This window comes from Falco naumanni, chromosome 8, assembly GCF_017639655.2.
Source record: "Falco naumanni isolate bFalNau1 chromosome 8, bFalNau1.pat, whole genome shotgun sequence".
Classification (NCBI taxonomy): Eukaryota; Metazoa; Chordata; class Aves; order Falconiformes; family Falconidae; genus Falco; species Falco naumanni.
The window spans coordinates 32,633,484-32,646,006 of NC_054061.1; the positions used below are offsets into that span (position 1 = coordinate 32,633,484).

Sequence of the window (12,523 nt, forward strand, 5' to 3'; positions counted from 1 at the left end):
TGTGTTTCTAAGTAGATAGACATGCTACGATCTAAGTGTCAAAAATGCAAGCTCTAAGGCACTCAAAGTACAATTCTTATTGTCAGTTGTACGTGAGTCTCAGACTGCAACAGATCTATAAAAATTACTCTGCCTTACAGGTCTCAAGTTACTCTTTATTGTCTCCATTTAGTGGTTTCCCTTAAGTAAGACAACAAGTGGACACTTGCATCTAAAACTGGAGTGGCTTTCACTAGTAAATGACCAAGAAAAGCTACATGAGGTGGGTATATTTGCTTAAAAGATTCAGATACTCTGATACCTGTCCAGTGATCAACAAATGAGTGTGTAAAATTAGGAACCCCAGGCAAACTCGTGGGAGTTTTATTTTTGTCTGATGTCAAAAGTTTGGATGTGATTTCCATCTCCCCACCCCTCCTGAAGAGGAAGGGCATTTCCTTGCCCCAGGTCCCTTGGTAATTCAGGAGTAACTCAAATCTGGCAGCTATTTTTGCTTGAATTAGCAAAGCTTTGTTTGACTGACTGCAAAGTGGCCTCTCACAGATCCCTTTTTTGATAATTTTTCCCTTCCCTCTTCATCTAGAATCTGTGTAGGACCTTTGTCTATAACCTGTACTAGTCATAGACAGATACCTAGCACTCATGCTTTGTAGGGCCGTGGTTCCAAATGGTGTCCTAACTTGTCCAGCAGAATTGCTTGGATAAAGCCCATCTCCCAAGGATGCTGTTTCTTCATAATCAAGCAAAAGCATTTGAGTTCTGCTGCAGTGACTAAAATTTGTTGCCAGGCTTTTTTCTGCTGACACTGATTACTGATGATGTTGTTATATGGCTGAGCATGTTTTTAGGTGTCTTGCTGCACTGGGGAATCCAACCAGTTCTGCACTAGAGAGATTGAAGAGCATTAAGGCCAGTGAATTTAAAACACTTACGCCTCTTCTTACTGGTCTAAGTGCTTAAAACTGTCATGCTGTATTGGCTGGTGCTCCTCAAATTGCGAGTTTTTAGGAGAAAGGTGAAGAGCTGCTTAGCTTTCAGAAACTGTCCTTTGAATCTGTGTTGTGCTTTACACTGCTGTTGATGGGTGATCAAGCCTACCTTGTGTTTTATCTTTCTGGCCCTCACAGGATAGGAAGGGTCTGTCTACAGCTATTCTGATAGTCTACTTGGACAGTGCCTTCAACCTTCCAGTAAGTACAAACCACATGCAGGTAGCCTTCACTCCTTTTTCTTAAAGCCCACAAACTAATTGTTTTGAAATACTCTGTTTACTAATTCAGAAAAACCACTTTGAGTATTCGAATGGCGAATGCGGAGCGAAGAAGATCAAAAATAACAAGTACCTCAAGGTAAAATTTAAATTCTTCTCCCATACTTGCAAAATAACATTCTGCATTATGCAGTATCATAGCAACTGAAGCTAGCTGTGGGTAAAAAAAAAACCCTCCCCAGCATAAGAATCTAAGTGACCAGGGGTTCAAATTAGTGACTGAAAGCCCATGCCCTGCCCCAGTGAAAGTCTAGGAGGTCCAAGGGGGAAATACTTGATTGTGTCAGGAGTTGTATTTATTTTTATTTTATGCTTTGGACAGAGAGACTCCAGACGTCAGACCTAGTCATGTTATCCTTTCTGCTGCTGCAGGGGTTCTTCCCATACTGAGCTGTTCCAGCTTGACCTCCCGCATTGGGATGGGAGGAATATGCTTGTTCATGGTAACCTTGTCAGTTGGAGACCTCACTGCTGTATTCCATCCTTCCTCAGCTTTAGAGGGATTCGGAAGCCACTCTGTTGTTCATGCCTCCTCTCTCTTTGCTTCCGTTTACTTTTTCCTCCAAAGACTGCATTTTAATTGTGATGTAAATGGTGGGTATAGGGAAGAATGTCTTTCCCTCTTTTTTCCTGAACAAGCTACATACAACCACAGCTCTGAGCAATGGATAAAGCTTCCCATTCTCTGTGACCAGCTCCCCTCCTAAATACAATCTTCACAATTTAGATGAGTTACCAGCACTGATACACATTACATTCGATACTCTTTAATTCTGGACTTCATTGTATCCACTTTGTATACAGTATTGCAGCACAATCAAACTAGTAGGCTGCAACAAGGCTTTACCATTGGTCAGGTTCTACTCTCTGTGCTGTATCTCCTTCCTCCAGAGGTCAGACCACACTGCTCCTCCTCTATCTAACCCCAATCCCCCCCTCTCTGCAATCCTCAGGGCTATTTAACTGCTTAGCGGAACGAGCTACACCTGCACATCATCCGTGTCAACCAACCCACTGCCCTGGGGCAAGGCCACAGCTGCATGTTATCAATGCTGATCAACACACTGCCTGCATTCCTCTACACAGATCCTCAGCCTTAACTTCTATAGCATTAGTGCGGAGCAGCACAGTATTACTGCTTCTGGAAAGGAATTGTTTCTTGGTGCCAATGACTCGCTTGTGGCTGCTTTACAGTGGGTCCTGAGCCTCAGAAACCAATTCTGAGAGTCCTGTTTCATTTAGGAATGATGAAGACATCCCACTGAGCCTTCAACTCTCTTCTCTGTTACCTCCCAGCTTTTGACAAATTTTTAACTGCTCACCTGTTGTAACCTAAATACATAAAACTGGCTTAAATGTGTACTCTCAGTGGTAGAGGGTAAGACTGCTGTGTTATGATGGGAATCTTTCCTGTGTACTGCACTCTTCAGATGTCCCACATCTGAAAACTAGTGTCAGTTTTCCAGCAACTTCTTTCAAATAAGAGCAGTGGTTTGATATTGCTTCTTGTAAGCTATAAATGTCTCTTCTTTTTATCTTTTTTTTTTTTTCTGCTTTCTTTTTCTTCCTTGTGTTAAATGACAGAAGATGGAACGAGAACCTTCCTCCTTTGTCCTGCTCACAGTAGGAAACAAGACTCAGAAAAGCAAGGTGAGGCTGTTTGACTCTTGTGCTTTCCTCAAATACTTTCTATTTCATGGGTGATTATCTCCAGGTAGCCCCTAGGAAGGGTAGGACTAGTGAAGCTGATATGTAGAGCTGTAGTTACAGTGATAGCGGCCGAGGCTGGGAGGTGAGGGTCAAACAGCACGCTGGAAGCACTGTGTCACTGAGTTGTGCTTGATTAGTGGGCGTGTGATCAGCTACTGTACAGATGTGTAGTTTTGTGCTCATGGCCACAAGGTCACGTTGGTCAAGATACTTTAGTTTTACAGGGATTGAAGAGGAAAAAATGATAGGTCTGCAATCTGGCTTGTGCTTTCTCAGGGCAGGGTGTCATTTGCATCAAACTGGCATTTGTTCCCTCATCAAATTCTCCTGGTTCCTGTGTTTCACAGTTTTACTGGATTTTTTTATTTTATTATTTAAACTCGGACAAGATGTATCTGGTTCTTCTCCACTTTACTTTCAGTCCCTTTTGCATTATTTAGTATTTAATTTTGCCTGATGAGTATGAGCAACAGCTGACTTCTGCCTGCCCAGTAGCTGCTGTGTTTATTGCCCTGTGGCTGGATGCTGATGAGGGTGGCCCTGTGTTCTTTTGGACATCCAATAAATAGGAATTAATCCTGTTGGTTATATGCAGGCATACAGGTCTGGCACCTATTTTCCCTTGTTTCTTCCACCTGCTCCATCCAGAAATCGGGTTCTGCTTGCCTTTTTACCTTTTTTGGCTTTCCCTTTTCCCCACCACATCACCTGCCTCTCCCGAGCTAGGTCAGACTTCCAGCTTTCCCCTGCTCCTTTCCCCTTGCTGCCAGCACTCATGACCTGGTGGAAGCAGCTGGTTTACGGAGCAGCCTCAGCCACAGCCCCTGTGGGTGCTTTCCATGCTCTTTCATCCTTGAAGTGGATGGCACTGAAGCTGTGCCATCCTACTCTTCTCGTGAGCTCTGCACTCCTCAAACGGCCCCTCTAGCTTCCCTGCCAGCTTGCTGTGGCTTTGGGAGCTGGCTCTGGGTGCCTGCAGGCTGGAAGCAGCACCCTGGCTTTCCCTGGGTGGAGAGGTGGGAAGGAAGGAGTGGTGCCTTGCTGCAGGTGAGGCTGGCTGCTGGTCCAGGCAGCCCTGGCTGGGGCCAACTGCAGCTCACCAGACTTGTTCTTCGGCATTTCCACGCCCTGAAGAACTCGTTCTGGTTAGGTGGTAGATTTCACTTCCACACGCTTCTGACCTGGAAAATTCCCACTCTCCATACAGCTGGGGTGTAGCATCACTGAATAAAACAAGAGGGTCACCGTGACCCTCTCTGGTGATCAGAGTGATGGTATTCTTTGCTGCTTACAGAATAAGGCAACATGTATGCTACAATCTTCTTGTTGCAGACCTGCAATTTCAGCAAAGATCCCACGTGGGGCCAGGCTTTCACCTTCTTTGTCCACAGTGCTCATTCCGAGTCGCTCCATGTTGAGGTGAGAGAAGAGCTTTCCTTTGAAAACCAAGTGGATATTTGTAGAAAGAAGCCTTTTTTATGGTGGATGTGATCTCAGTGCTCGTTGTTTCTGTGTGCTTGTGTTGGGGCCCTCCTATTGAAACGGTGGAAGAAGTACCTGCTGTTGCACAGGCAATTCTCTGTTAGGTGATGCTGGTATCTACCTTTGCTCTAGAATCATGTAACACGTAATATCTTAGTTCAAAACATGGGATGTTTCTGGCTGCAAAGTGCAAAGGAGGTATTATACAGGTCTGTGTGTAGTAAAGCCATGAGTATTTTGCAGTCAGAAATAGCAGCCTTCGTAATTCTCAACCTGAGTCCTCTCTCTTCACTTTGGTATTTTGGCTCCTTAAGAAATCCTGTATCTCACAAGCATGTGTTGCAGTCACAGCCAGCTCACTCGGCTACAGAAACGGATTTGAACTTGGAAAGTGTTTTGAGGTTAAATAGGCTAAACAAACTATTACCTAAAAAGCTTGTAAAAGTTTAGACCAGTTGACATCCCAGTAGCCTGGGATGTTTTTCCCAGAGCAAGTGAGGAAAGTGAATCCCAGGACCCAGTTTCTCTGCTAAGGCAGTTCAGCAGTTCCATCTCTGCATAGTTTGGCATGGAATTTTTACTCCAGACATACTGATTATTATACTCCTGAAATATTGGCAAAACCTACTTGGAAGTAACCATATTGATGGTATGTCCTGAAGTAAATAAGCTAATTGTAGTCTCTGCTTGAAATACCTTCTTGCTTTGCTGTTCCTGGTGGTACGCTTTCCAGTCTGCCATCTAATAATTTTTTCTTTGTTTTTTTCCCCCACCCTAGATAAAAGACAAGGATCGGGATAGTGCCCTGGGATCTTCAGTAGTATGTCTCTCCCACTTGCTTAAGGACCCAAACATGACTCTGGATCAGAGATTTCAGCTGGACCATTCCAGTTCAGGCAGCTTCATTAAGATGAAACTTGTGTTGCGGGTAAGGTGTGCTTTGCCATACTCACTTGGCTTCCGCAGTGCCATCTTGGAATGGCAGTTAGACGGAACTAACATGGAAGTTAGAATTTCCATCCAGTTCTAACCAGGTGTAAGATGGGTGTGGAGAAATGTGACTTTGCTTCACAGATTAGTAGAAAATGGAAGTGTGACAAGGTCTTTTAAGTGCAATTAAGAGTGTGTGGTGGAGCTGAGAGGTATCCCTGAGGCTTCCTAAAACTTGGTGCTGTGCCATTGCTCAAAATCTTCTCATGACAATAGGGAGTTGGACTGGGAAAATCTAAGCTGGGGAAATCGAAGCTGCTAAACAGTAAGAGAGACTGGTGCTTAGGAATTGTTTTCTCAGTGTGCTCTGGATCAGTGTTTAGGTGCTGTTAAACACATACACAGTAGGACAAGAGAAGAGAAAAGCACAACTAATCCCGTAGGCCTTTCACCTTAACAGCAGATTCCTGCTGTTACAGGGTTGTGGTGAAATTTCATCCTAGATGGTAATGTTGGCATTAACCCCGGTGCTTTGGGAGCAGCACTCATTTCTCTCCCTTGTGATTTTTAGGCCTTAAATGTTGAAGAACCCGATTCACAGAGAGTTAAGGCTGGTGTCAGTGCCTTGAAGCAAGGTCCTGTGCGTGTCGTGGAGAAGGGTGGAAACCAGCAAAAGTTTGTCTCCCCACCAAACCCAGAAGTCTCAAAAGTACCTCCTGTGAGCAAAGACTCTGAAGCAGTTGAATCTCTGCTGAAAAAGGACAGCAGAGAAGACCTGGACACAAATGACAGTTCAGCAGCACCTGTACCAAGTGAAACTGTTGCTGGCCTTAACGAGGCAGAGCATGAGCAGAATGCAGACTGTCCCCCACCGTCAGCATTGCACACCAGGGCAGTGGTAGTGCCCACTCTGCCAGCCGTACAGGAGCTGAGGCTTGCACCCAGTGTTACTTCGCTGGGCTCTCTGCCTTCTTCGTGCTTTGAACTAAGTAGCAGCAACCTGGACCTTCATAAGTAGGTGTTCTTCCAGCTGAATTGTCCTTCTTTTGGGCACGTTTAGGTTTTATAGATTGCCGTTGCATACTGTTGAATTCAAGACTAAGTCATTTGGAGTCTTGGGTCTCAAATCATCTTACAACTAATTGACCTAATTATTTTAATCAACAGCGACAGTCAATATCCTGGGTCCCATAACACTCCTGGTTTTAGCAGGATATTGGAAGTCTGAATATCTCATTTCTATAAAAACATAAAATCTTGATAGAAATATCTGGCTGCTTAAAGTTTTGGATACTGTATTTTATGCAACAAATTTTAAGACTTACAATGCTGTGAACAAAGTTTTTGTGGATAGGTGGGCTTGTGTGTGTGTTGGTTCCACAGTGCTAAGTGTGAGGCTGCAAGGCAGTCTGCTCTGTTGAGGAGGACAGAGCGCCAAATTTGTCTCTCCTGGGGTGCAGAATGGAGCTATTGGAATCCTTAATGAACTGAAGTAGCAAAGAAGATCCACCTCAATTAAGAGCATCAGAGCAGTTATAAACCTGAACATCAAATGCAGCTCCAGCTGTGTTCCATCTAGCACCTCTGGACTGGCAAATTCTCTATCTCTGAACAGGGCCTCCTTCATAAGCCATTTTTAAGCGACGTTTTGGATTTGAAACCACTTGAAAAGCATGCAGAATGGAATATAAGAAAGGTCCCATTTTGCATATACAGACATCCTTAAGGAGCTGCACAACATGCTAATGTGTGCTTTGCTGCTCCATCTACAGCAAGGCAAGTAGGTGCTTTGTTTGGCGGTTTGTACTGCGGGACTGAAAGCTGTCCTGTGCTCCCTGTACGGAGGGCGGTAGGCAGTGCTGGCACTGACCTGAGCAGGTATCTGGGGAGCCTCTGCGGTCCAGCTGCTTTCTGGATAGCAAGCCTTAGGGTGCCAGAAAGAATAGTGCCCTGAAAGTTGCTTTTAGTTGAAAATGCATCACCAACTTCTGAAGCTGGTGTCCTGTTGCATGCTGCTAGGTCTGTGCGTGTGGTCTGTTAAAACCGTAGCTGTATTTAAAAGCTTTGGCTGTGCAACTGTCTTACAGCGGGACTGAAATGTCTCTGGGAGAGATTCAGCTCACGGTGCGGTATGCTTCTGTACGGCAAAGCCTCGTCGTGCTGGTGAACGGCTGCAGGTAATGCTGACGATGGCTTGCAGGTATCTGTGAAGGGAAGGGGAAGAGCCCTCCGAGCCTGTGTCAGGCACGCAGCAAAGCCGGAGCGTAAGCTGCCCGTTGAGGTGCCTTAGCCCTGGCTGGCTTCAGCCTGCGCAGCCTCGCTAAGCCCAGCTCTGGTCAGGCCCGTAGTGGGTCTGTGAGAGCAGCCAGCGAGCAGCGCTCCATGCAGTAGAGATACTTTAACGTTCATCCGCCCAAAACTTCCTCTGAACAGCAATTGACAACCGATGCCTGTCTTGGGATGTCATGACAGGCATCATGACAGGGATTGATACCTATGACTGAATTTGTAAATGTTAATGTAGGAACCCCAATAAGTGGCCACACACTCATCAGTGAAAATTGTGTTTAACTTCACATTCTTAAAGTTTTATTTGCTTATGTTCCAACTCCCAAGATAAATGTTTTTGGCCCGTGAGGGGTTGGCCTGATTTGAAGAGAGAAGGTATTAAAGCACACAGCGGGAGAACCTGCCTTGCTTGTCAACACTGCTTCTTTTACAGAAACTTAGTACCCTCTTCCAATCGTGGAGTAGATCCATACGTTCGTATATACCTGCTTCCAGATAGAAGATGGGCAAGCAGGAAGAAGACTTCTGTTAAGAAAAAAACTCTGAACCCCCAATATGACGAGAAGTAAGAAAATGTTAATTATGTAATTATTGCTGCCAAAACAGTTATGATCCCTATACAATGAAAGGGCTTACGTAAGGTATGCATGCTCCCGTTGCTCAGAAGGTTTGTCTTGTGAAAAAAATTGTCTTCTGAAAAAAAACGGCACTTCAGCTCTGATATGGGAGTCCTTGGGGCAGGCCTGGCTCTGCTGTGGTGGTGTCTGTCCCTTGAAAGAGGGCACAGCTTCCTCGTGCCCCCTTCCCTGATCCTAGCAGATGGGGCTCCGCTTGCTGCTTTGCACAGACATTCCCCTTCCCGTGTCGAACCCCCTGTTGTTGCGGAGGCAATCTTTCCATTCGGGTACCTCACAATGCCTCCTTCTCTGTCCATACTTCTTTGCCTGGTGCTTATTCTGACGGCTTGCCAAAAGTCAAAGTAGTAGTAGTAGTAGTAGGCAGCCGTTTGAAGCTGGACCAGTCTTTGGACAGATGGGTGGATGTTGTCATGAAGACCTGGTGGGAGCAGGGTAGAAATGCTTCCCCCTTTTTGCTGACAGTGTCATGTCCACAGCTCTGCCTCTGAAATGGAAAGTGTTTTGTATAAACCCAAACACAGTAATGCTCAGACACAGAGCTCTTTTGAGAGGTGGTTTTAATCCCATATTTAAAGACAGACGCACATGTGAAAATACATGAATATTGGGTGGCCTTGGGTGGCTCACTTTTTTCCTGTGTTGGGTCCTTTCTGTATGTCAGTATAGGTCAGAAATGGAGAAAAGATTTTTAAACTATTTCATCTTAACACTCAAAACACTACAGTTGTGGATTTTGCTTCTGCCTATTCTCCTGTAACTGCTGATGAATTGCCAGCACAGCTGTTGGGAACAGCATCTTTTTCCTTGTCACAGTATTGGTGCATCCCATACATCCTTAATTAAGTGTAATAGGTTGAGCAATACTTTGCTTCAAAACACATTACCTGTTTTACAGCTCTGACTTGAGAAAAAGCTATTCAGGTGGGCAGAACTGAAGTGATTTAGGGTGGACAAAACTCACTTGACATTAGATGATGTGTGCCAGAGGCATGAGTCAGAGCCATTAAGAATTTAATTGCCACAGGTTCCAACCTTTGTGTTCTCTTAATGTGGTGTAAGCTTACTTTGGAAACTTGGGGGGTTGGCTCAGCTATTTCCTCTGAGTAATAAGGGTTGCATGGAAAATATGCTGATCTTCCGCGGAGGGGGAAAATGATGGTAAATAGCTTTTCATCAAGGATGCATGTTTTCCTCCTTGCCCCTGGCACAGCGAACAGCCTGAACAGATGTCGCAGTCTTTGATGAGGCCAAGAAGAGATTTCTTACCATGTGAATCCAATCTAACTACAGAATTGCCTTTTCTGTGTCTTCCTTCTCTGTTAGACGTTCTGGCTGCTGATGCTGTATTCTGTCCCTGCATTCTGGCCACTAATGCTTATAGCATTTTAATTTTTTTCTTTGGTGTCTCTTGTCAAAACTTTTACTTCTAGGTTTGAATTTTTTGAATCGTTGGAAGATGTCAAGAAAAGGACACTGGACATTGCCGTGAAAAACAACAGGCCGTTCATTTCACAGGAGAGGAAGGAGCTGGGGAAAGTAAGTTTAAAGAAGCTACGTTACCGATTTAATAGAGCTGTGCTGTCGGAGCGATTCCTGTGATCCTGAAATGCGGTTCTAGTAACTAAATCTCAGTAACAGGACTAGCAATCTGGAAACAACTTTTTCTGCCAGATTTTCATCTGAAATCAGGCTGTATCCATGTGGAAGCTTGTGTGGTCTCACGTGATGTGTGCTACGCCCCTTCATTTCAGAAGGGCGCTCCTGAAATGAAAAAAATGTTTCCTTGGAATCCACCGCTGCCCATTTGGGGAGCGGCTCCGATAGTGCAAACTCAAAGCTGAGAAAAACGTGGGATTAAACCCCAGAATTTGCCAACAGTGTTTTAAGCTTTGGTTCTGTGACAAGTACGGTGGAAGTGCTGCTTCAGTGACGGATAAGCTTCCAAGTAGTGCTACTAGGCAGCCAAGCTGCAGCGCTGAGGCTGGGTACCGCCCGTGTCCCATGTGCAGGAGCGCAGGAAGCTTGTTTTCCCTTGAGCCTGAGCTGCCGCCCTAGAACTTGAAAGCGGGTCTGCCTTGGGAGGGGAGCTGGCTCATTAGCTCATTTACTTGTACGCTGAATAATACACGAAGAAATAAAATGTGCTTTTTAAAGGTGCGGATCGACTTGTCACAGGAGGACTTAATAAAAGGTTTTGCACAGTGGTAAGTTTTCACCTCGGTACTTTCAAACCCTGCCAGTTGTTTTGCTGGGAGTTTGTGGGGCTGCCAGAGGGCTGGAAATGGGCTGTGAGTGAGAAATTATTTGACCTGCAAATGCAGGACTATCTTGAAGTAATCTGGTAGTTTTATCTAAGTTGTATGTTAATCCGGTTGCTAGTGCAATACCTGCCCTGTGCAACATTTTAATAAGAGGCCTATACGTCAGTTATAGTCTTCAGCATATTTAAAGTTACTGTGAAAGCCACCGGGACACATAAAAGAATTATGCTTGTTAAAGTAATCTCGCAACAAATTTTAACCTGGATAAAGATCTCAACTAAATTAATATGATCGACAATATATATATATATATATATATATATGATAAAACTTTAATTACAAAGCAGTTGTAGAAACTATTATTATAAGCCACTTAACAGTTTTGCTTGTATTTTCGCTGTGGTTCAGAGTTACACCTTAAGCATTGGTTGGAGGCAAAGATTAAGGACCAGGGTGGTTTTTTCTCCTCCCCTTCTATGTTTGTAGTTAATGGCAGTAGTTCTTCCCTGTTTCTCCTTCAATGGAGCCTCAGGAATGCAGGGTGGGTAGTCCAGGAGCTTGCCAGCTGCACAGGCAGGGGGCCAGCGCTGGCCAGCAGGATAGGAAAACCGGGCTCCCCAGCCCAGCCTGCACGGGTGTCCTGCGTCAGCGTGTGGCACTGGCAGGAGCAGGAGAAAAATGACGCATCCAAAGGTCCTGGTAAAGAGCTGAAGTTTGAGGCCATCTCTGAGGCCTCCTTTGCCACGCTGCCTGTGGAGCACAAGCGATACAGCCCAAGTTCTGTCTGTTGTGCCAGTTAAAACTTTAAAGAAAGTCTTAAACTACTATAATCATTAATCATATCTGTCTTGCAGGTATGAGCTGACAAGGAGTAGACGCAAGAAAATTTGATTTCTTCTCATGTACATAAGTTGCTAATTTTTCAACTTTGTATGAATGTACATATCTCTTGTAATTAATGTGTTTTGAACAGTCCCTGCACATTTGAAGCAATCTCCAGCTCAGGACATATAAACTTCATAATCATCATCCTCAGAGATTAGTTCTCACTGAAGTAAAAAAATAAACAAAAAACCCCCACATTGGGAATAATTTGTCCCTAAACAGTGTCCTTTATTTTTGCTGTTGCTGGCATATCTCCCCCAAAGAACCCTTAAGTATGAATACTCTCTTAAGGAAGTGTTATACCTGGAAATATTCTAGACTGTCAGGTAAGCGTCACTTCTCTGTTGGGCAGTCTCATTTCCCCAGGATCCTATTCACATTGTTTTTGACATGGAAGCATTACTCTTTCAAAAAAGTACAAGTTTTTAAACAGCATTCTTCATCTGTAGGGCTACAGCAGCCTCTGAAAGAAACTGTTTAAGACTCTTAATAGCAATTGCTTTTTAAGAAACTAAGTATTGATATCTTAGCAGATCATGGCTGCAGGTATGTATATAATTAGTTTACTAGGATGTCATTAAGGTTTTGGCTTGTGATGCCTTACCACGTTTTGTTCTTTGTTACACTACATTTCAAAATCTTGTGAACTTTGATAGTAAAGCATTCCACCTGCGGAACAGCAGAGTTTTGTAAACTAAGCTTTATTAATAATCAGAGCAAAATATACCAAAATATTTTTGGAAGCTTGGTGTACTTGTTTCTGTACAATAAACTTCTGTCTTGCATAAGAAACTTGATCTATGCCTTTCTAAAACTGACTTTTGAAATGTGACCATAATAATTTTAACTCAGTGCTAGGCCGAAACCCATAAGCCAGCACCTGAAACAAGCTTAAACTGTTTTAGGCCTAAATTAGTGTAATCTAGTCTGCGTCAGTCCATAACCAGAAAAAATACTTGCCGAGCATCCCAGACTGATCTGAAACTGTAAACATTTTAAAACAGGCTCTCCAGAAGACCAAGATAGGCAAATGATAAGAGTGTTACGGCTAAGGCAGT

The 12,523-nt window shown here is 44.1% G+C and overlaps 1 protein-coding gene across 1 annotated transcript in view; it reads left to right on the forward strand.

Annotated features, from left to right (window-relative positions):
- Window positions 1-12,257, forward strand: part of ESYT3 (extended synaptotagmin 3) — a 34,288-nt gene extending 22,031 nt beyond the window's left edge. Inside the window, exons 12-23 of the mRNA XM_040604032.1 lie at window positions 173-262; window positions 1,128-1,190; window positions 1,281-1,349; window positions 2,855-2,920; window positions 4,313-4,399; window positions 5,241-5,390; window positions 5,964-6,406; window positions 7,480-7,569; window positions 8,115-8,246; window positions 9,750-9,855; window positions 10,474-10,523; window positions 11,435-12,257. Of these exons, the coding sequence (XP_040459966.1) occupies window positions 173-262; window positions 1,128-1,190; window positions 1,281-1,349; window positions 2,855-2,920; window positions 4,313-4,399; window positions 5,241-5,390; window positions 5,964-6,406; window positions 7,480-7,569; window positions 8,115-8,246; window positions 9,750-9,855; window positions 10,474-10,523; window positions 11,435-11,471 (1,383 nt within the window). The 3' untranslated portion in view covers window positions 11,472-12,257. The remainder of the gene's footprint in view (window positions 1-172; window positions 263-1,127; window positions 1,191-1,280; window positions 1,350-2,854; window positions 2,921-4,312; window positions 4,400-5,240; window positions 5,391-5,963; window positions 6,407-7,479; window positions 7,570-8,114; window positions 8,247-9,749; window positions 9,856-10,473; window positions 10,524-11,434) is intronic.
- The last annotated feature ends 266 nt before the right edge of the window (window positions 12,258-12,523 follow it).